The sequence below is a fragment of the Hesperophylax consimilis genome, chromosome 23 (genome assembly GCF_061612785.1).
Source record: "Hesperophylax consimilis isolate HC1 chromosome 23, BYU_Hcon_1.0, whole genome shotgun sequence".
Lineage (NCBI taxonomy): Eukaryota > Metazoa > Arthropoda > Insecta > Trichoptera > Limnephilidae > Hesperophylax > Hesperophylax consimilis.
Genome location: NC_142858.1, coordinates 28,178,232 through 28,198,577, shown reverse-complemented (window position 1 = coordinate 28,198,577; position 20,346 = coordinate 28,178,232). Strand labels below are relative to the sequence as shown.

Below are 20,346 nucleotides of genomic sequence, written 5' to 3'. Positions count from 1 at the left end.
TGTTAATAGTGATCAAGAGATTACAAGCTTTGGAATCCCCCAAGGTACAGTGCTTGGACCAATTCTATTTATATAAACGATATTTTTTTTCAACCTTTACATGGTCAAATTACGTCATACGCCGATGATACAGTATTAATAATAAGTGATAAGACTTGGGAAAATGTAGAATTAAAGGCCACAGAAGACATCAACACGCTCAAGAATTTTTTCGACACTAATTTACTGTCACTAAATAATGAAAAGACATTTGTAATTCCATTTGCAATCCATAAAAATGATACTCCTAAAAATTTTAACATTGTCATACATAATAATACCAAAATTCACAGCCAAAACTATTGCAAATCAAACTGTACAGTACTAAAAACAACAAATAAAATTAAATATCTAGGAGTAATTATTGATAAAAATCTGAAATGGAAGGAACAAATATGTCAAGTAGTAAACAAAATTAGAAAATTAATATATATATATATATATATATATATATATTTTTAAGAATTAGAAACTTTCTGTCGATAAAAAATCTATATTTAATTTATTATGCCTTAGTTCAATCAACTTTACAATACGCTATTATTAGTTGGGGATCCGTGTATAAATGTAACCATCTTCCAATTGAAATTATACAAAGAACAATTATTAAAATTATATTAAAAAAATCCTTTGACTACCCAACAGAACACCTGTTTGAAGAATTTCAAGTACCTACATTTAGGACGGGTTGTTTCGGAAAATTTGAACAATTCATCAAATTTCAACGTTCATTTTCGGGTTCTGTGAAAGTCCTATTCAAGTTCTGTAATTATATCATTATAAGCTAGTTGCTTGACCGAACTGAAATAAAAACAGAACTTGAAAAAATCTTTCACAGAACTTTGAAAATGAACGTTGAAATTTGATGAATTGTTCAAATTCTCCGAAACAACCCGTCCTTAAAGACCTATATATTAAAAACTCATTAATCCAAATTATAAAAGAAAAAGATAAATATCAATTTTTAAATGAAAACAGAACGCGACTTAGACATGTTTTTCTATGCCCAAAACTAAATACGTCTTTTTCACAACATCATTATATTTACCAGGGAAGAACTTTTTTCAATCGTCTACCAGAAGAAATCAGAAGCATTATTGATAAAACCCGAATACTGCTCTCTGTCAAAAGACACTTTAAAAATATTCTGAAAAAAAAAACTACTGTCACTTAATTAATCTCACAAATATCCTTAGTTTTCCATAACTTCCTTTCTTTTTTTAAATTTATTATATTAATATATTATCCTACACTACTATCAAAAAAATACTACAGCAAACATACATTTATGTACAATGAATTATTTAAGTACTTACTAACCACAACATTTATGTACACTCCCCTTCCATACACAAGCAAATGCTTTCAATGGAAGAGTAGTAAAAAGACCTAAGATGTAAAATGAATTATGTACCATGTAAACATATTATTAAAAATAAAAAATAATTACAAAAAAAAAATGTAAGAATAATGAGGATGATTATCTAAATAACATTTCATATTTAAGAAATATAATTTATTGTAAAACAATATAGCAAGAGACTCAAATGATTAATTTAAATATAAATAATCTCAGGGTGCGACGAACCTCGAAGAAGCGTTAGTGGGTCGGTATTATTACGTAAAAATAATTAACATGGTGGTTGATGATAAGTTATACTAAATTGTAGGTAGTAAAATGAATTATAATTTTATATATCATTACTATAAATATTAAGGGCGCCAGTTCCATATATAAACGATAGAACAAAATTTATAAATTATAGTAAACCAATATTGCAAACAGAAAGAGAAACTAAAGATTTAATATTTGAAATGATTATTGAAATGCATAATGATAAACTAAAAACTTCCCGATTCCGTGTTGAACGCCATCCGCGAAGATTCCTTTCTTCTCCGTACGTCTGATTGCTGGATCCGCCACCCGAATACTCAAGACGAAGCTCATCTCGTTCCGTCAGCCAACTCCGAACCATGTCTAATAGTGTCGCCAGTTGTAGGACATCCACACCAAATGATAAAACTAAAACCTCCCGATTCCGTGTTGAACGCCATCCGCGAAGAGTCCTTTCTTCCCCGTACGTCTGATTGCTGGATCCGAATACTAAAGACGAAGCTCATCTCGTTCCGTCAGCCAACTCCGAACCTTGTCCAATAGTGTCGCCAGTTGTAGGACATCCACACCAAATGATAAAACTAAAACCTCCCGATTCCGTGTTGAACGCCATCCGCGAAGAGTCCTTTCTTCCCCGTACGTCTGATTGCTGGATCCGAATACTAAAGACGAAGCTCATCTCGTTCCGTCAGCCAACTCCGAACCTTGTCCAATAGTGTCGCCAGTTGTAGGACATCCACACCAAATGATAAAACTAAAACCTCCCGATTCCGTGTTGAACGCCATCCGCGAAGAGTCCTTTCTTCCCCGTACGTCTGATTGCTGGATCCGAATACTGAAGACGAAGCTCATCTCGTTCCGTCAGCCAACTCCGAACCTTGTCCAATAGTGTCGCCAGTTGTAGGACATCCACACCAAATGATAAAACTAAAACCTCCCGATTCCGTGTTGAACGCCATCCGCGAAGAGTCCTTTCTTCCCCGTACGTCTGATTGCTGGATCCGCCACCCGAATACTCAAGACGAAGCTCATCTCGTTCCGTCAGCCAACTCCAAACCTTGTCTAATAGTGTCGCCAGTTGTAGGACATCCACACCAAATGATAAAACTAAAACCTCCCGATTCCGTGTTGAACGCCATCCGCGAAGAGTCCTTTCTTCCCCGTACGTCTGATTGCTGGATCCGCCACCCGAATACTCAAGACGAAGCTCATCTCGTTCCGTCAGCCAACTCCGAACCTTGTCTAATAGTGTCGCCAGTTGTAGGACATCCACACCAAATGATAAAACTAAAACCTCCCGATTCCGTGTTGAACGCCATCCGCGAAGAGTCCTTTCTTCCCCGTACGTCTGATTGCTGGATCCGAATACTGAAGACGAAGCTCATCTCGTTCCGTCAGCCAACTCAGAACCTTGTCTCATAGTGTCGCCAGTTGTAGGACATCCACACCAAATGATAAAACTAAAACCTCCCGATTCCGTGTTGAACGCCATCCGCGAAGAGTCCTTTCTTCCCCGCACGTCTGATTGCTGGATCCGAATACTAAAGACGAAGCTCATCTCGTTCCGTCAGCCAACTCCGAACCTTGTCCAATAGTGTCGCCAGTTGTAGGACATCCACACCAAATGATAAAACTAAAACCTCCCGATTCCGTGTTGAACGCCATCCGCGAAGAGTCCTTTCTTCCCCGTACGTCTGATTGCTGGATCCGAATACTAAAGACGAAGCTCATCTCGTTCCGTCAGCCAACTCCGAACCTTGTCCAATAGTGTCGCCAGTTGTAGGACATCCACACCAAATGATAAAACTAAAACCTTCCGATTCCGTGTTGAACGCCATCCGCGAAGAGTCCTTTCTTCCCCGTACGTCTGATTGCTGGATCCGAATACTGAAGACGAAGCTCATCTCGTTCCGTCAGCCAACTCCGAACCTTGTCCAATAGTGTTGCCAGTTGTAGGACATCCACGCCAAATGATAAAACTAAAACCTCCCGATTCCGTGTTGAACGCCATCCGCGAAGAGTCCTTTCTTCCCCGTACGTCTGATTGCTGGATCCGCCACCCGAATACTGAAGACGAAGCTCATCTCGTTCCGTCAGCCAACTCAGAACCTTGTATCATAGTGTCGCCAGTTGTAGGACATCCACACCAAATGATAAAACTAAAACCTCCCGATTCCGTGTTGAACGCCATCCGCGAAGAGTCCTTTCTTCCCCGTACGTCTGATTGCTGGATCCGAATACTGAAGACGAAGCTCATCTCGTTCCGTCAGCCAACTCAGAACCTTGTCTCATAGTGTCGCCAGTTGTAGGACGTCCACACCAAATGATAAAACTAAAACCTCCCGATTCCGTGTTGAACGCCATCCGCGAAGAGTCCTTTCTTCCCCGTACGTCTGATTGCTGGATCCGCCACCCGAATACTGAAGAAGAAGCTCATCTCGTTCCGTCAGCCAACTCAGAACCTTGTCTCATAGTGTCGCCAGTTGTAGGACATCCACACCAAATAATAAAAATTAACGGGTACTTAATTTATCCCGTTACAACGTTATATTTGCAATGTGGTTTTAAAAAACCTGTTTTACATAATTCTCACCAGGGTCATTTATAATGTTAACAAATCCGTTACTTCATACATGATACAAACTCCTGCGATGCAAGGACAATGGAGGAAATAAAAGTGTTTCTTATTTGCCACATTTTTCCTTAATTTTGTGAGACAATAACAAGTCTGAACGTATTGTAAAGTCATTGAAAAAACATATTTAAAATACATTGCATCAGGTTAGGTAAGTATGTAGGTACTCACCAATTAGCGTGGAATCCGTGGTCCGCTCCCTGTTGCGCAGTATGTACCAGTGTTCAATTTGCACGTCGTGGTCGGCGTTGTTCTTCGCGCTTTCCGGGCGGCCGCATTTCACAATGACCATACAACCTGGGAGCGAGATAACCAGCTCCGTGCTCGCCGAGTACTCGTCATCGATCTCTGTGATAGCTGGAAAAAACAATACCCATGTCTATCTTGCAATATAATAGGGTGGACCTACTAATTAGTCGTCGATCTCTGTAATAGTTAAAAAAAACAATACACATGTCTATCTTGCAATACAATAGGGAGCATCTACTAATTAGTCGTCGATTTCTGTAATAGCTGGAAAATACAACACCCATGTCTATCTCGCAATATAATAGGGTGCACCTACTAATTAGTCGTCGATCTCAGTAAAAGCTGGAAAATACAATACCCATGTCTATCTTGCAATATAATAGGGTACACCTACTAACTAGTCGTCGATCTCTTTAATAGCTGGAAAAACAATACACATGTCTATCTTGCAATTCAATAGGGAGTATCTACTAATTCGTCGTGGATTTCTGTAATAGCTTGAAAATACAATACCCATGTCTATCTTGCAATATAATAGGGTGCACCTAGTAATTAGTCGTCGATCTAAGTAAAAGCTGGAAAAACTATAATCGTAACAATTTTGCAATACAATTGGGTGCACCTACTAATTTATTAGTCGTCGATCTCTGCAATAGCTGGAAAAACAATACACATGTCTATCTTGCAATACAATAGGGAGCATCTACTAATTAGTCGTGGATTTCTGTAATAGCTGGAAAATACAATACCCATGTCTATCCTGCAATTTTAATTGGATGCACCTACTAATTAGTCGTCCATCTCAGTAAAAGCTGGAAAAACAAAAACCATAAAAATTTTGAAGTATAATTGGGTGCACCTAATAATTAGTCGTCGATCTCTGTAATAGCTGGAAAAACAATACCCAATATTGTACTATCATACCAATAACTGGAGTCAATAACTCTACCAAATGCCCATCGGGTAGCACCGAAATTTGTTTCGTATATTTATATTCGCTGCCGTAACGTCATCCGATTTTAGAGAAATTCATACGTGTGTCCGGGTGTGTGTGAAAGAAGATATAATGGATTTTCATGGGCAACGAGTGCATCTTCCGACGTCGGAAGTTGTCAATTTCCGCTTCCACTTTAAAAGATTAGCATTTATTCTTTACATCCGTATATATTCTTAAGAAAAGTGTATACTGTATATGGTGGACGACTGGACTATGGTGGATTTGATTTGCAGACAATTCTATAGTTTTATTCAGAGACTGATAAAATTTTGCACACTTGATCTTAAAAAAACTTATATTTCATAAAGTTGAATGAGGCTTCGAAAAAAACACCCGTATCACGTTTACCCACCCTTTATTCATCTTGACGAAATTTTGCGCACTTGATGTTCAAAATATTTACATCTGATTTCCAAAAGCCCGGGCAACGCCGGGAATTTCAGTTATATTTCAATATATAAGTTTTAAGGGTAGCTTCTATTTTTTAACGTGGCTGTTTAATTGGAAAGAAAATATGGCACCTCGGTTTTATAATAAAGCTTAAAAGAAAGGACAAACAAAGGGATTGAAAATCATAACATCGTAAGGAAGTTTTCTGCGTAGTTGTTTGTATCAGTATCGCTTTTTTGACAATGTGTTCAAAGAGTAAACATAAGCTAAAAAAACATGTCCCTATGGCACAAGCAGAATACCAAAGACAAAAGACGTGTTTGTTTTCATGAGTGTTAGGTTTAAGTTGTTACAGTTGCTACAGTTGTTACAGTTGCTATGGTACGAACAGTTTTGCTACAGTTGTTACAGTTGCTATAGTTGTTACAGTTGCCATAGTTGTTATAGTTGCTACAGTTGTTACAGTTGCTACAGCTGCTACCTTGATAAGAATTTATTATTATTCTTAAATCTATTTTATTTCCTTTTTGTTTTTGTGAATGAATGAATGCAAATCTTGGAAATTATAAATTAACTCACATTCCGACATCTGAACGAGCTGAAACTCTGCAGATGGACTCGTTTTCGGTAACAATGCATTCTATCAGTGGCAATAACATACACACACACCAGTTTATCTGAAATTGGATGACGTTACAGTAGTTAATATAAGAAATAAAAGTCGGTCCTACCCCAATCGTCATTTGGCGCAGTTTTAAGCGCAGTTAACTAGAGGCCATTGGGAGGAAGGTTCAATCCACAGGCATTCCAAAAAAAATGTATTCATATATTTTTATATTATTTATATATTCTTAATAAAAACAGATTGGGTTTGATTTTTTATCAAATAATAATTCTGTATCTCTAAGTTTGTAAATACATTTTTATTTTTAAAAAGGCTATAAATACTTCCAGCTTCACAAATCCTACGATTATAAGTACACGATTATCCTACGACTGTAGCAATATAATATTTTAAGAAAATTATTTTTATTGTCTTTAAAAAATCATGATCTGATACATCATTAAAATATCCATGGGTTAGAAATTACTAATAAGATTTTTATAACGGGGGTTTGCACGACGGTCACATTTGAATAATTTCTAATGAACGTATTACTAAAATCTCAAATTATTCTTTAGGGATCCCTGTAGATGTAAATTAATTATGTTTACGATTAATAAAAACAGGACCTTACCATGAAAATATTTTATGTGAAACGGTTAAAAAATTTTATAAAACGTTTTTCAACAAATAAAATTAGCGGTGTGCACCAGATTTATTTTTTCTAGACGATGAATTATTAACTTCCCGAAAGATCCCTCTAGAAATATTCGAGTTTTTAGTAATAAGTTCATCACGCATTATTTCTGCATCGTAAGGAAATACGGAGTCAAATTAAAGAGGATGTAACTTAGTTTTTTAACAGTAACATTGTGGTATACAGTAGGGAATGGTGGATGAAGTTGAAGGCACCCTGGGAAGACATTATAAATAGCGAAGCATTGCGGGGATCCACTAGTATGTATGTATAATTAGCAAACTTCCACTTAATAATAACGATAATAAAAAATAATTTGGCATTCTCAGACTAAAAAAATATTACCATTTGTTATTTCGGCTACTGGCATTATACCTAGCTCTCTCATTCAAAATTTAGGCGTATTAGATCTATCAAAAAATTTATATATAAATATGCAAAAGTCGGTCATTTTGAATACATGTATGATAACGAAAGATTTTTTTAAATATATATGTTGAGGGATCATTAGGATTTATAGGCCCTGTTAGACGGCCGGCATACTCCAGTGGTAACGCATTGGACTGCCATTCCGAAGGTCGCGGGTTCGAACCCGGCGTGCGCAAATAAATTTTATTTGATTAATTTGTGTTATTTCACAATTAATTAATTAAAATAATATATAGTGTATTTGCGGCACGTTCCAGAGTGGAAGATACTACCAGTATCGCCCTGGTGTAAGACCACCATTCAGAATTGAAACGTTGCTCCAAATGGCTTTAGCCGTGTTTAGTGACTAGATCTGAATAGCCAGGTACTTCCTTACCTTCCTCTTTCCCTCCCCCACTTACCTTCAGCCTCACAACATCCCCCAATTGGGGATGCCATAGTCTCACTGGCTCCAGACGGGAGCAGTTGAGACTCTTGTGAGGTATTCACTATTAAAAAAAAAAAAAAAGTTCTACCGAGCCGAACCCTCTGATATGAAAATATCTGGAGTTCTGTGAATTATTTTCCCATTTGATCTCTGGTGAGTTGACGTGTTGTTCTTGTATTGTTTAGTATTTATTTTGCTTATATAATGCACTTGCATAATGTTGATTGACTTGACGATCATTTGTGGAAAAGTGTGTGGAAGGGTTTAGTTTTTCCTATGGGGAAGATTGAACCCGGACATAAAATCGGAAAATAGAAAATTAGAATGACTTGTATAACGTCGTTTTTGTGCAAAATCACCTCAAGGGCGCTCTACACATTTATAATACATTTCTACAGTGATCTATGTTATTACTAACTATTTATGGAGATTATATACAGTACAATACTTATCCGGTAGGTCACTTGCGATTAACACTTTATTAACATTAACTAATTATTTATTAGCGAAATTTAGTTACAGGATTTAGGACATAATTGTAAAATTGGATATAACTGGACTTTCTCTCAGAAATGGTATATTTAATTTAAGGGTATGACAGCTTAAAAAGGTAAGTTTTTAGTTTAGACCTGAATTCTGTTGGACTTGTTATGAATCTTAGTTCCGGAAGGAGTTTATTCCAAGACTTCGGCTTAGATACTCCGAAAACACTTCATCTGTTTGCTGTGTATTTCATGTACAAGCATAGAAACCAATAAATAAATAAAACAATGTTTTTATTTATATTTATATGCATATTATATATAAATAACAGGAAAAAAATATAAGGAATATTCCGGTATACAAACACGACCACAACCCACTCAACTTTTGTGTGCAGAGGTTGAACGCATATGAGAGTGGGTATATCACTTCCCAAATTCTAAACGTACCTTTCGCCAACTAAATTTCGTCCGCCGCTCAAACTAACTAACCAAATTAATTATGGTGTTCAGATAAAATGACGTTAAATTAATGCAATTTGTGACCAACCCACCATCATATCCATTTCTGTAAAAACAGTATTCGCTCGGGCTGCCCGCTTTTCAGTCGCTAGTCGGCGGGAACGTTGTTCGCCAACAATAATTAATTATTTTTTTCAGACATGGTCTTCGCATTTGATGTCTTTTCGTATTCCTGCTTTCAATTATTACACTTCATACATTTTAAATGATCTTTTTTTTTGTTATTGTTTTTTTTTAGAATAATTGGCATATGTTGTGAGATTGGTAGCGAGGAAAGGAAAAAGACGGGAAAGAGAAAGGTGGGGAAGTACCTGGTTATTCAGATCTAGTCACCAAACATGGTAAAAGCCTTTTAAAGAAACGTTTCAATTCTAAATGGTCGTCTTATACTGCAAAATATTATCAACCTCAGAGTAAAACTGGAGATTTTTATAAAAATAAAATGTACGCCACCCGCCTACAGACTATCTTATTTTTATAAATAGATATTATTTAAAATTAATATCAAAATAATCGATTTAAATTTACTAGCGCACGCCGAGATTTCAACCCACGATCTCCCGATTGATAGTCAAAAGTCTAACCCTTCGACCACTCACACCGGAAAAACTTACAGGTTCAAAATACTCCAAATTTATTAAAAATATGTTCAAATTTTTCGAATTCTTGTTGTAAACAGGAATGCAATGAATGAATTAACAGATTACCTAAGTATAAATTAAAATCGAATGTGTTATGAGAACGGCGGAACACGTGTTCGTAAAGATTCTAATATTGTGGCATTTCGTCATTATATTATATTAAAAGGACACCTGGATGAACACGTGTTCCGATACATTATGAATGAACTGTTGTTTTATCAGGAAATGATTTAAATAAATCAGCCATTTATTTTTATTTTTATATTAACTCCACACAAGAGGCCCTGAAGAAAATAATTTCCCTCAGGGCCTATGTCATCTTTGGGGATGCTGTGTGGAGGGTCTTTTTGTGGAGAGGAAGGAGTGAACATGGGTCTTGAAGAGTCCCATGTTGTAGGAGGGAGGAAACACAGAGGCCGGCAGTTCGTTCCACAGCCGAGCTGTTGAACTTAAGAACGAATCGTAGAAGCGACCCGTTCTCATGTGACAAATGTCAACCGTGTACAAATGTTGGGCGCGCGTTTGGCGTGTATCCCGACTACGCACCGGTGCCGAAGGGATCAATGACGCTAGTTCCTCAGAGCATCTTCCATTGTAATACCGATAGAACAAGGACAGCATACCTACCTGACGCCTGTGCTCTAAAGATTGCAGTCCGTTTGTGAAGATTGGGGAATCTATCAAACGGACCGCCCGTTTTTGCAGAGTCAAGGGTTTTTTTCAGGTATTAAAGGGCTCCGGACCAGAGATGGCTGCCAAATTCGACAGTAGGGCGCACTTGCGATTTGTACAGGGTCAGCAGTTGTGTACTATTAAAGTATCTGCGGGCCCTGTACAGTACGCCCAGCTTCTGAGAGGCCAGCTTTACTCTGGCTTCGATGGAGCCCCCATACCTGAGCTGGTCACTTATAGTTACACCAAGCATATCAATAGAAGGCCTGTTCGGAAGATTGCTTCCGTTGAAGGAGACTAGATTATCATTTAGATCCCTTTTAGACGTAATCAGACAGGATTGGGTCTTTGAAACATTAAATTCGACGAGATTATTTTTACCCCAGGAGGAAATACTCTCGAGATAACCATACTATTTTTTCTCTGCGTAGGCAGTCAGTTTTAGTTTTTTAAGGATCTTATGTAGAATGTGGCTCGTTGATTTAGTGCTGGAAGTAGGTCTCAGTTACGTCTTATAGTTTGTTAGGGATTGTGATGAAGAACTCACCGGCTTTAACAGTAATGGCGATGGATACGATCTCCCCGGCCGCGTTCCTCAGACGGCAGCGCACACTAGTGCTGTGCACTTCGTGCCTGTACTCGTCCAGTGGAAACGGCAACATCCACAGACTTCCATTGCTGCAACAAAGATAGGGACTATTAGAAACTGGTGGTTCAGTTTTTTATTTGCTCTTAGTTCATAAATTAAAACGAAAATTTAACAAAATCAAAGAAGGTACATGAATACCAACCTACTTAAAGTTCAAAACACATCATTATACCAATGAAAATTCATTTTCAAACTTTTGATAAATCCTATTCCTCCAAGATTATCACGAATTGTCAGTTCAAAGAAGGATCAACGCTGACATAAACTCTGGCAGGATAATTTTATACATCAATTGAGAAAACTAAATTCAATTAAATTACCATGTCAATGATGTTAACATTTAAAATGTTATTAATAATCAAAACTATATTCTTATTTATATATTTTATGCTTTTACATTTTTAATACTTTTTGTAGTTATACTTGTAATTTTAAAACATTTTACACTCTGAGTTTCTACGCTAGACAATTCAGCACAATTATAGTTTATGTTTTGTTGTTCCATATCAGCTAGACCAGAGGTTCCCAAACTTTTTTGCCCCGTAGACCACAAGCGAATTTTTTTCCGTACCCCCTGCATACCGAATATTGAATTTTCTTAAAACTATTAACGTCCCATGTGATAATCATTTATTTTTTTCCTAAAAAGATTCCCTTCCCTTGACTGTCTAACAACCGGGTAGCGGTATAGTTCCTCTTTTTTACAATATGCAGACAGGGGCGCCCTTGTGAGGTATTACAACAAATGAAAATGAAGCAGGATAAGCAACGGGAATTTCTTTCTGTAGCTAGCCCTACAGAACTGCCCCTTAAGTTCTTTGTCAGTGCTTATTCCGGTCAGTTCTTCTTGTCACATGATATCCAATTCTTCAACGTTATATTTCCATAGTTAAAATGTCCTCTAACTTAGTTTTCAAGTCTGTGTGAAGTGCATTTAAATGTTGAACGTCATTATTACCCTGGACGTTTTTCAAAAACAAGTTGGGGAACTAGGAATATTCGCGGCTTCCAATGTGCAATGTTTTTCTTGAATATATTAATTCTGACGAGAAAAGGAACGTAGATTCTATTTATATAAGTACCTCAATTAACAACTTTACGAAATATAAAAATACAAATATCAAATAAGTAATTTCTCAGTCTATTATATTTGTCTTAGGTCGATTGTGTCATTTACGGAACTCTTAAATGTTGACTAGAGGTAAATGGGGGTCCCCTCGTATGTACCCCCATTTGAATCTCGTTGACCCCCAATTTTTTTTGTCTCTGACATAGGCCCCCAGCAAGCCAATATCGACCCCTGGGGGTCCATATAGACCACTTTGGGAACCTCTGAGCTAGACAAATTTCATTTTTTTTTTTTAAATCTTTATAAAGTTTTCAACTTTTTTTTGCTACTTGGTGTCGCGAAGCTGCGACTCCACTATATATTTTAAAGGTGGTGTGATATGCCACACGCCCAAAGGACCAGTCCCAAACTACTCCGAATGATAGGTTATGGGACGATATATGCATCCGACAAACCCGATGGACAGTGCAATAATCAAAGGTATAAGTCTGGGCTTCTGGAGCACAAGATAAGCCCAGATTGGAATGCAGGAAAGATGGACTCACCCGTTGATGACTATCACACGTCTCCAGGAGTATTAGTTGATTTCACTTCACAAAATATATGTATATTCGCCCTGTCTGATATTAATTATCACTCCGAACTCTGATAAGCAACTGACACCACTTGTCAGATTTTACATGTGTCGCAACAATATTTTTAATATGGTGACATTTTGGGATGGGTAAGAGGGTAGGTAGGACATTTGCAGGATTTGGTATTGACATTACACTTGTCCATTAAGCCTGTGGATGCATACCTAACAATCCCCTATATATTGCGCGAACATTCTCCCGGCGTTGAAAGTACCTTCCGAAATTTTAAGTACTTTCAAATAAAGTAAAAAATTAAATGTAAAACGAAAGATGAAATATAAATATTCTTATCAATACGCTATTAATATTGCAAAGTTAAAACGAAAATTTATAAAATAATGAAATAAAGAAATAATAATTATTGTGTAGGCAAAGGACACAATTTTACGACTGGTCGTTTAAAGTTCCCGGAAGGGGTCCTTACGCGTGCGACACGAACCACTCCGTCTTTACCAGGGAACACCTGCTCAACAACGCCCACCGGCCAATAAAGTGGAGGCGCATCCTCTTGATGCACCAATACTATGGTACCTACTAGAATGTTATTCGCGGGACTATTCCATTTTTTTCTCATCTGCAGAGAGTGAAGATACTCTATATGCCACTTCTTCCAATAAGATTGAACGAGGGGGTCCAAAAGCTCTTTCCTTTTCAGTAGACTAATACGTTCATTAGTCAAATCATAAGCAGGTAGATGCTGAATCGGGGTAGACATCAGAAAATGAGCCGGAGTAAGAGCTTCTGGATAATGAGAACTGCTTAATAAACATAATGGCCGTGAATTAAGTACAGCCTCTATTTGTGTCAGAACTGTGAGAAGCTCTTCATAACATAAAATTTGAGTACCCACAACCCTATACAGATGCGATTTAATGCATTTAATATTTGACTCCCATAATCCTCCAAAGTGAGGAGCGCGGGGTGGAATCGTCTTCCATTCAATTCTCCGATTGTTAAATTCATTGCGAAGAACTTCTTTAGTTGAATTTGCCTCTAAAAAATTATATAAGTCATCCAGACAATTCTTCGCGCCTATGAAATTTGTCGCATTGTCACTGTACATACACGAAACCGGTCCGCGTCTGGATAGAAAACGCTTAAATGCGTTTAAAAAATTGTCCGTGCTTAGATCTGATACCACTTCCATATGTATAGCCTTCGTTGTTAAACAAATAAATAGACATATATATGCCTTTTGACCTTTTACCCCACGACGCCTAGAAAGGGTTATATTTATTGGTCCGGCAAAATCTACACCCGTATGTGTAAATGCCTTTGCTTCCTGAACTCTAGCTGTAGGTAAATCTGCCATTAGCGGTATAATATTGGAAGGTGCAGTTTTAAAACAGAAATTACAAGCATGTACTCTTTTGCGTATTAGATTTCTCCCCGATAAGATCCAATAACGCTGTCTAATTATTGACATAAGGAGATGTGCACCAGTATGACAATTCACCGATGGTGAAAGTCTATAATTATATCGACAATATGATCCTGTCTTGGCAAAAGTACTGGATGTTTGTTTTCAAAAGGTATATTCGCGTTTGTTAATCTACCACCTATACGTAACAAGCCATTATGATCTAGGAACGGGTTTAGTTTTCGGATTGAAGGTGAGCATAATTTATCCCTCTGTATTAATTGTATATCGGCACTAAAATACCTATTCTGTAAAGCTTTTAATACATTCATTTCAGCAATGTTTAATTCCGTGGAATTTATAACTGTTGAGCGTGATAACTTTCGCATAAATCGTAAAATATATACCACAATTCTCAGCAGTTTTGGCCATGAGGAAATTTTTAAAGCGAGATTATATATCGGAGAATTTTCCTCTATTGACGTTATTGTAAATGTATGCGATTTTTTCAATTCCAAAGTATTCTCCTCCTCTCGTGAGGGGGAAAATCTTTCGACAGGCCACTCGGATACTGGGTTCGCAGCCCAGGGCGGACCGTGCCACCAAAGAGAATGATCGACCAGCTGAGCAGGCAGTAATCCTCGTGATAAACAATCACTAGAATTGGTAACGCCATCTATGTGATAAAAATGTTTCGCGGGTAAATTTTCCCGAATTTCACTAACTCGATTAGCTACAAAAGTTTGCCACCGGTGCGGGGACGAGTGAATCCAAGAAAGTGCTATTTTTGAATCTGAAAAAGCAAATATATCGTTTATCGAAACGCGATTTCTATAAGTATCTATAATAGATCTAACGAGTCATAGTTCGCATTGCTAGAAATGGTGAACAGTTCAAACCAAACGCGAGTGAATTAAATTGATAAACTCCAATTTGTTCATCTTTGTGAAATCTATAAAGAATTTTTTGATATTTTCGATGGCTTTCCGTTACCATTATACGTAGATACATTTGCTTAACATCTGTGGTTAATGCTACAGCGAATAAGCGAAATTTAATTAAAAGTGTAAATAAATTGGATTGCAAATTTGGACCTGTATACAAAATATCATTAAGTGACAACCCTGAACTGGTCTTTGTACTTGCGTCTAATACAACACGAGTTTTAGTTGTTGATTTATCTTTACGGATTACTGCGTGATGAGGAATGAAATATCCCTCATCAATATTAGATGAAGACGGAACTTCAACCCTCATATATCCCTTTTCCAGATATTCAGAAACTACTTCATTATAACTGCAATGCAATTCTGGCGACGTATTAAATTTCCGTTCTAAATATTCATATCGACGCTGCGCGACACGGCGCGAATCACCTAAATTATTAGGATCTATCTTAAACGGTAAAGATACAATATACCTTCCCGATTCATCCCGTTGGACTGACTCGAGGTACATTTTCTCACATTCTGCATCTTCAGCACTCATCAACGACTTAATAGGCATGTCTTCCATCGTCCAAAACTTGGATAACGCATTATATAAATCTACATTGGTTATGGGGCCGAACGTCCACGAAACCTCCGGCGTACACGTAGGTATTTCACCCATTACAATATACCCGAATACTGTCTGTATAGCCGGTGGTGCATTCGTATTATGTTTAGATAAAACCTTATTCCCCAGCAGAATATATGGAAATAACTGTGCACCTAATAAGATATCAACATCGGATGGAACGTTCCAGGATTCATCCGCTAAGTTTAAACCCACTAAATGCTCACATGACTTTGTGTCAACATGTTGTGTAGGAAGCTTATCAGTTATTTTATCGACAACTAATAGACTAATTTTATAAGTATCTTCTGAAACGCGGGATTTAATTTTTAACGCAACGTGTCCCAATATTGGTGTCTCTACTGAACCAACACTTTTAACTACTGAATTATTTAAAGGAATTATTTTAAGATTTAATTCATTACAAGTGTTTAAACTGATTAAATTTTGTTGCGAGGCGCAATCAATTAAACACCTTAAGGTTACTTGATTATTTTTATTGTCATAAGCAAATAACTGCGCGGTTGACAGTAGTACATTCGTAGCTATATTACCCGCAGAAAAATTATTATAATGTTTATTATTACGCGCTATATGTAATGGCTTCGTTTTTCGATTGAATTTCAGTATTCACCGTGCTCTCAAAATGCAGAGCGGTGTGATGTCGTTTTTTACAAATTCTACAATCCGATTTAGATGGACATTTCACAGTTTTATGTTTATCGCTTAAGCAGTTTACACATAAATTATTTAATTTCACAAACTGAAAGCGAGCATTTGGTCTTAATTCGTTAAATTGTTCACATTTAAACAATTCAACATGATCAGAATGATTACATTTCCGACACCTGTTACGATTATTATTACTTGACTTCGGTTCGACCACAGCGAATGAATGCGTAACTTTGTTTTTATTATTAACAACTTTATTATCATTTTGCCCAGTTCGTTCTAGGATTTTAACATGCGACCGAATGTATTCTATTAAATCGGTATATGTAGGTATAGCTTTCTCCCGTATAGACATTTCGAAATTTTGCACCAACTGTATATCTAATTTTTTCAGTGCAACATGTAATATTATAAAATCGGTTAGGTCATCAATACCTAATTCCTTGAGTGCAGCTATGGAAGACGCAAACCGTTCAATAAAATTATTTAACTCATTTGGGTTACTAGGTGCCAATAATTTTAAATTCAAAATATTGTTCAGATAAAAGGTACCTAGCACGCGTTTGTCCTGATATTTCTTTTCGAGAGCTTCCCAAATTAAAAAATAATTTTGTTCGTTCGGAAGTATTCCCGCAAAAACTAATAACGCCTTTCCTTGGAGTTTCCCTATCAGATATTGCATCTTCTGCGACGTATTCAAATTTTCATTTGAGTGAATGTTTAATTTAAAAGCTTCATAAAATATCGACCAATTCTCTTGATTACCATCGAACGATTGCATCTCGATCGGTGGGAGCTTAATTAATGGTGAATTATTTAATTTCTGTCGATCACGTGATGAATCTTGCTTTGCTATAATGCTTTCGCGTATAGAAACTACAAAACAGTACTTATTTTCGAATTTACTCCATAAATCGAAATTCATATTGTAATTTGAATCCTTTTTCAACTGAAGTGTATGAAATTCATCACACAACGTATTAAATTGTGCATAATATGTAGCTATATTAACCGTTTGTTTAACAAAATCCTCCGAACTTCTCGTCTCCCTGTCCGCAATACTTTTCGCTTTCTCGTATAATTCATTAACACGATTATGCATCAAATTAATCTTCGATTCTAGTAACTTGATTTTAATATCCTGAGTACTATCGCTAGTCGCCATGATTAATTGTATGTAGGAATTTAAACACAACAATAATTACAAATGCAACCTAGTACATACAAATTAACAAAGTATAAAGAGGAAATAATGTTTATTTATAACTTTAAATATGTTAATTTTAAATACCCCGTTGGTAATCCGGCTCGAAAGAACCAAAAATGGTGTCGCGAATTGCGACTCCACTATATATTTTAAAGGTAGGGTGATATGCCACACGCCCAAAGGACCAGTCCCAAACTACTCCGAATGATAGGTTATGGGACGATATATGCATCCGACAAACCCGATGGACAGTGCAATAATCAAAGGTATAAATCTGGGCTTCTGGAGCACAAGATAAGCTCAGATTGGAATGCAGGAAAGATGGACTCACCCGTTGATGACTATCACACGTCTCCAGGAGTATTGGTTGATTTCACTTCACAAAATATATGTATTATCGCCCTGTCTGATATTAATTATCACTCCGAACTCTGATAAGCAACTGACACCACTTGTCAGATTTTACATGTGTCGCAACAATATTTTTAATATGGTGACATTTTGGGATGGGTAAGAGGGTAGGTAGGACATTTGCAGGATTTGGTATTGACATTACACTTGTCCATTAAGCCTGTGGATGCATACCTAACAATCCGCTATACACGGTGTCCGGAAACTCGTAGTACAAGCGGGAAACTGGAGAATCTACACCACATGGGGAACCCAAAAAAACATAAAGTTTTTTGATTTGAGCATTTTCAAAAAAAAAAAAAACCAAAAAAAAATATTTTTCGGCTATTTTAGAGTTAAAGTTTTTTCTGGTGTTTAGGGTTGAATAACAGATGTTTTAACCCTGCAGAGCAGAAATATTTTATGATTACACTGGGTTAAATGAAGCTTGATTTCAAAATAATGCTTCAAATCCGAGTTTCTTCATTTGTTTTACTTTCAAATAGTTTTAATTAGTTGGGTACTTTGATCTTCAGTAATAATTTATAAGAATTTGATTAAAAAAAAAAAAAAAAAAAAAATCAACTTCAAACTCGATTTACTCGATAACGAAAGCTCAAATAAAAAAAAATATATACTACAAAATCGACTCCAAATGTGATGTAGATTCACCAGTTTCCCGCTTGTACTACGAGTTTCCGGACACCCTGTATATTGCGCGAACATGCGAACACTTATACAGGGTGTATCGGCAAGTACCCGACAAACTTTAACCAGCTATTCCTCAGCACATTTGGAGTAAAAAATGTTATGGGCGCTTTGCTGTCCGGTAACATTTTTTTCCATTAAAAAAAAAAAAAAAAAAATCCACACTCCGTCACTGTCATTTGCATTGTATCTCGTGTTCAACAGCTGTTATTAGCAAGTGTGTCAAAAAGTGTCCTCGCTCTTTCGTACACACTAAATAATAATAGTTAAAAATGAGACGAATGGTGGCGTGCCATTTCGCTGTGATTGTAAAAGCGCGCCAACGTAGATACGTAAGTACATTATTCAACGAAACTCGAACAAAATATTGCCAGACGGGTTTTCAAACTTTGACAAAGGATAAAACATTGGTGACATGTGGTGAAAATATGAATAGTAAATTTTTTATTAAAAAAAATGTTACCGGACAGCAAAGTGCCCATAACATTTTTTACTCCAAATGTGCTAAGGAATAGCTGGTTAAAGTTTGTCGGGTACGTGCCGATACACCCTGTATATGTACCAAATACGAATATGACTACTTAAAATTTGTGGGCTTACCTCAGCGTTTGGCGCAGAGCCGGCACGTCAGGCATATATTCACCGCCGTCGTACTCCCATTCCACGTCCGGCAGGGGATAGCCCGTGCCCGAGCAGTGCAGCATGCCGCCCTCCTGGTTGGTGAAGGACAGGCCGGCGCGGGGCTCTACCTCGAAGCGTGGTCCGATGTACGCGAGGTCGTAATTGTACATGGTATCCTCCGGGAAGGGAGACCCTCCAATCACCCGATGTTCTGAAATAAAATGATGAAATACTAACGTGCATGTTTAAGACGATAAAGTAATAATATAGAATTGATTTTAAACAGATTTATTTAAAACCTTGGTTGTGCGTCACTGACGTAACCGAACAAAATAATCTGATTAGTAGATTAGTAATCTGATTACATCTGCCCTGTTGATGGAAACTGCAACGTTGTCAGAAACGTTGGCTAAAGAATGAGGTAGCGCAACACGGCATAATACCCCAAAAACTTTACTGAATATATATGTGCGGGTTAAATCTTCACTTTTCTACAAATGATCATTTGGTCAATCCACATTACGCCAGTGCATTTTATAAGCAAAATAAATACAAAACATTAAAATTATGAATATAATTTACTATGCCTATGACTCCAGATATTTTCATATCAGAGGGTTCGGCTCGGTAGAACTCCTAACTGGACCTAGAAATCCTACTGATTATTTAATATAAGTATTTTAAAAATCTGTCGTAATCCTACATTTATTTAAAATGTTTGTTTTTAACATTTTTAAATATAAATTCTTTGACAAATCTAATACGCCTAAATTTTGAATGAGTGAGCTAGGTATAATGCCAGTAGTAGTAGTGTTTTATAGTCTCAGAATGCCAAATTCTTTTTATCTCATTTCCTATATCTGTGTATTTTGTTATTTTTTTCAGAAACAGATTTTTGAATATCGCATGAATTTGGAATAGCGACATCAATGATTTAAGTTATTTAAAAAAAAATTCTTGTAAAACTATATCGGGTCTATTATGACTAATCGTTCGGTCTGTTAGTTTTATCATAATATATTTTATAAAATTGAATTTGTTTCGTATTCATAATATGTTAAGTCAGTCAATCAAGTTAT

The 20,346-nt window shown here is 36.7% G+C and overlaps 1 protein-coding gene across 1 annotated transcript in view; it reads right to left on the bottom strand.

Annotated features, from left to right (window-relative positions):
* LOC149412522 (cell adhesion molecule Dscam2-like) overlaps positions 1-19,437 on the bottom strand; it is a 73,623-nt gene extending 54,186 nt beyond the window's left edge. Inside the window, exons 1-3 of the mRNA XM_089645726.1 lie at positions 19,247-19,437; positions 10,947-11,077; positions 4,461-4,646 (exon numbers count right to left, since the gene is read on the bottom strand). Coding sequence (XP_089501852.1) covers positions 4,461-4,646; positions 10,947-11,077; positions 19,247-19,437 — 508 coding nt within the window. The remainder of the gene's footprint in view (positions 1-4,460; positions 4,647-10,946; positions 11,078-19,246) is intronic.
* Between the last annotated feature and the right edge of the window lie 909 nt (positions 19,438-20,346).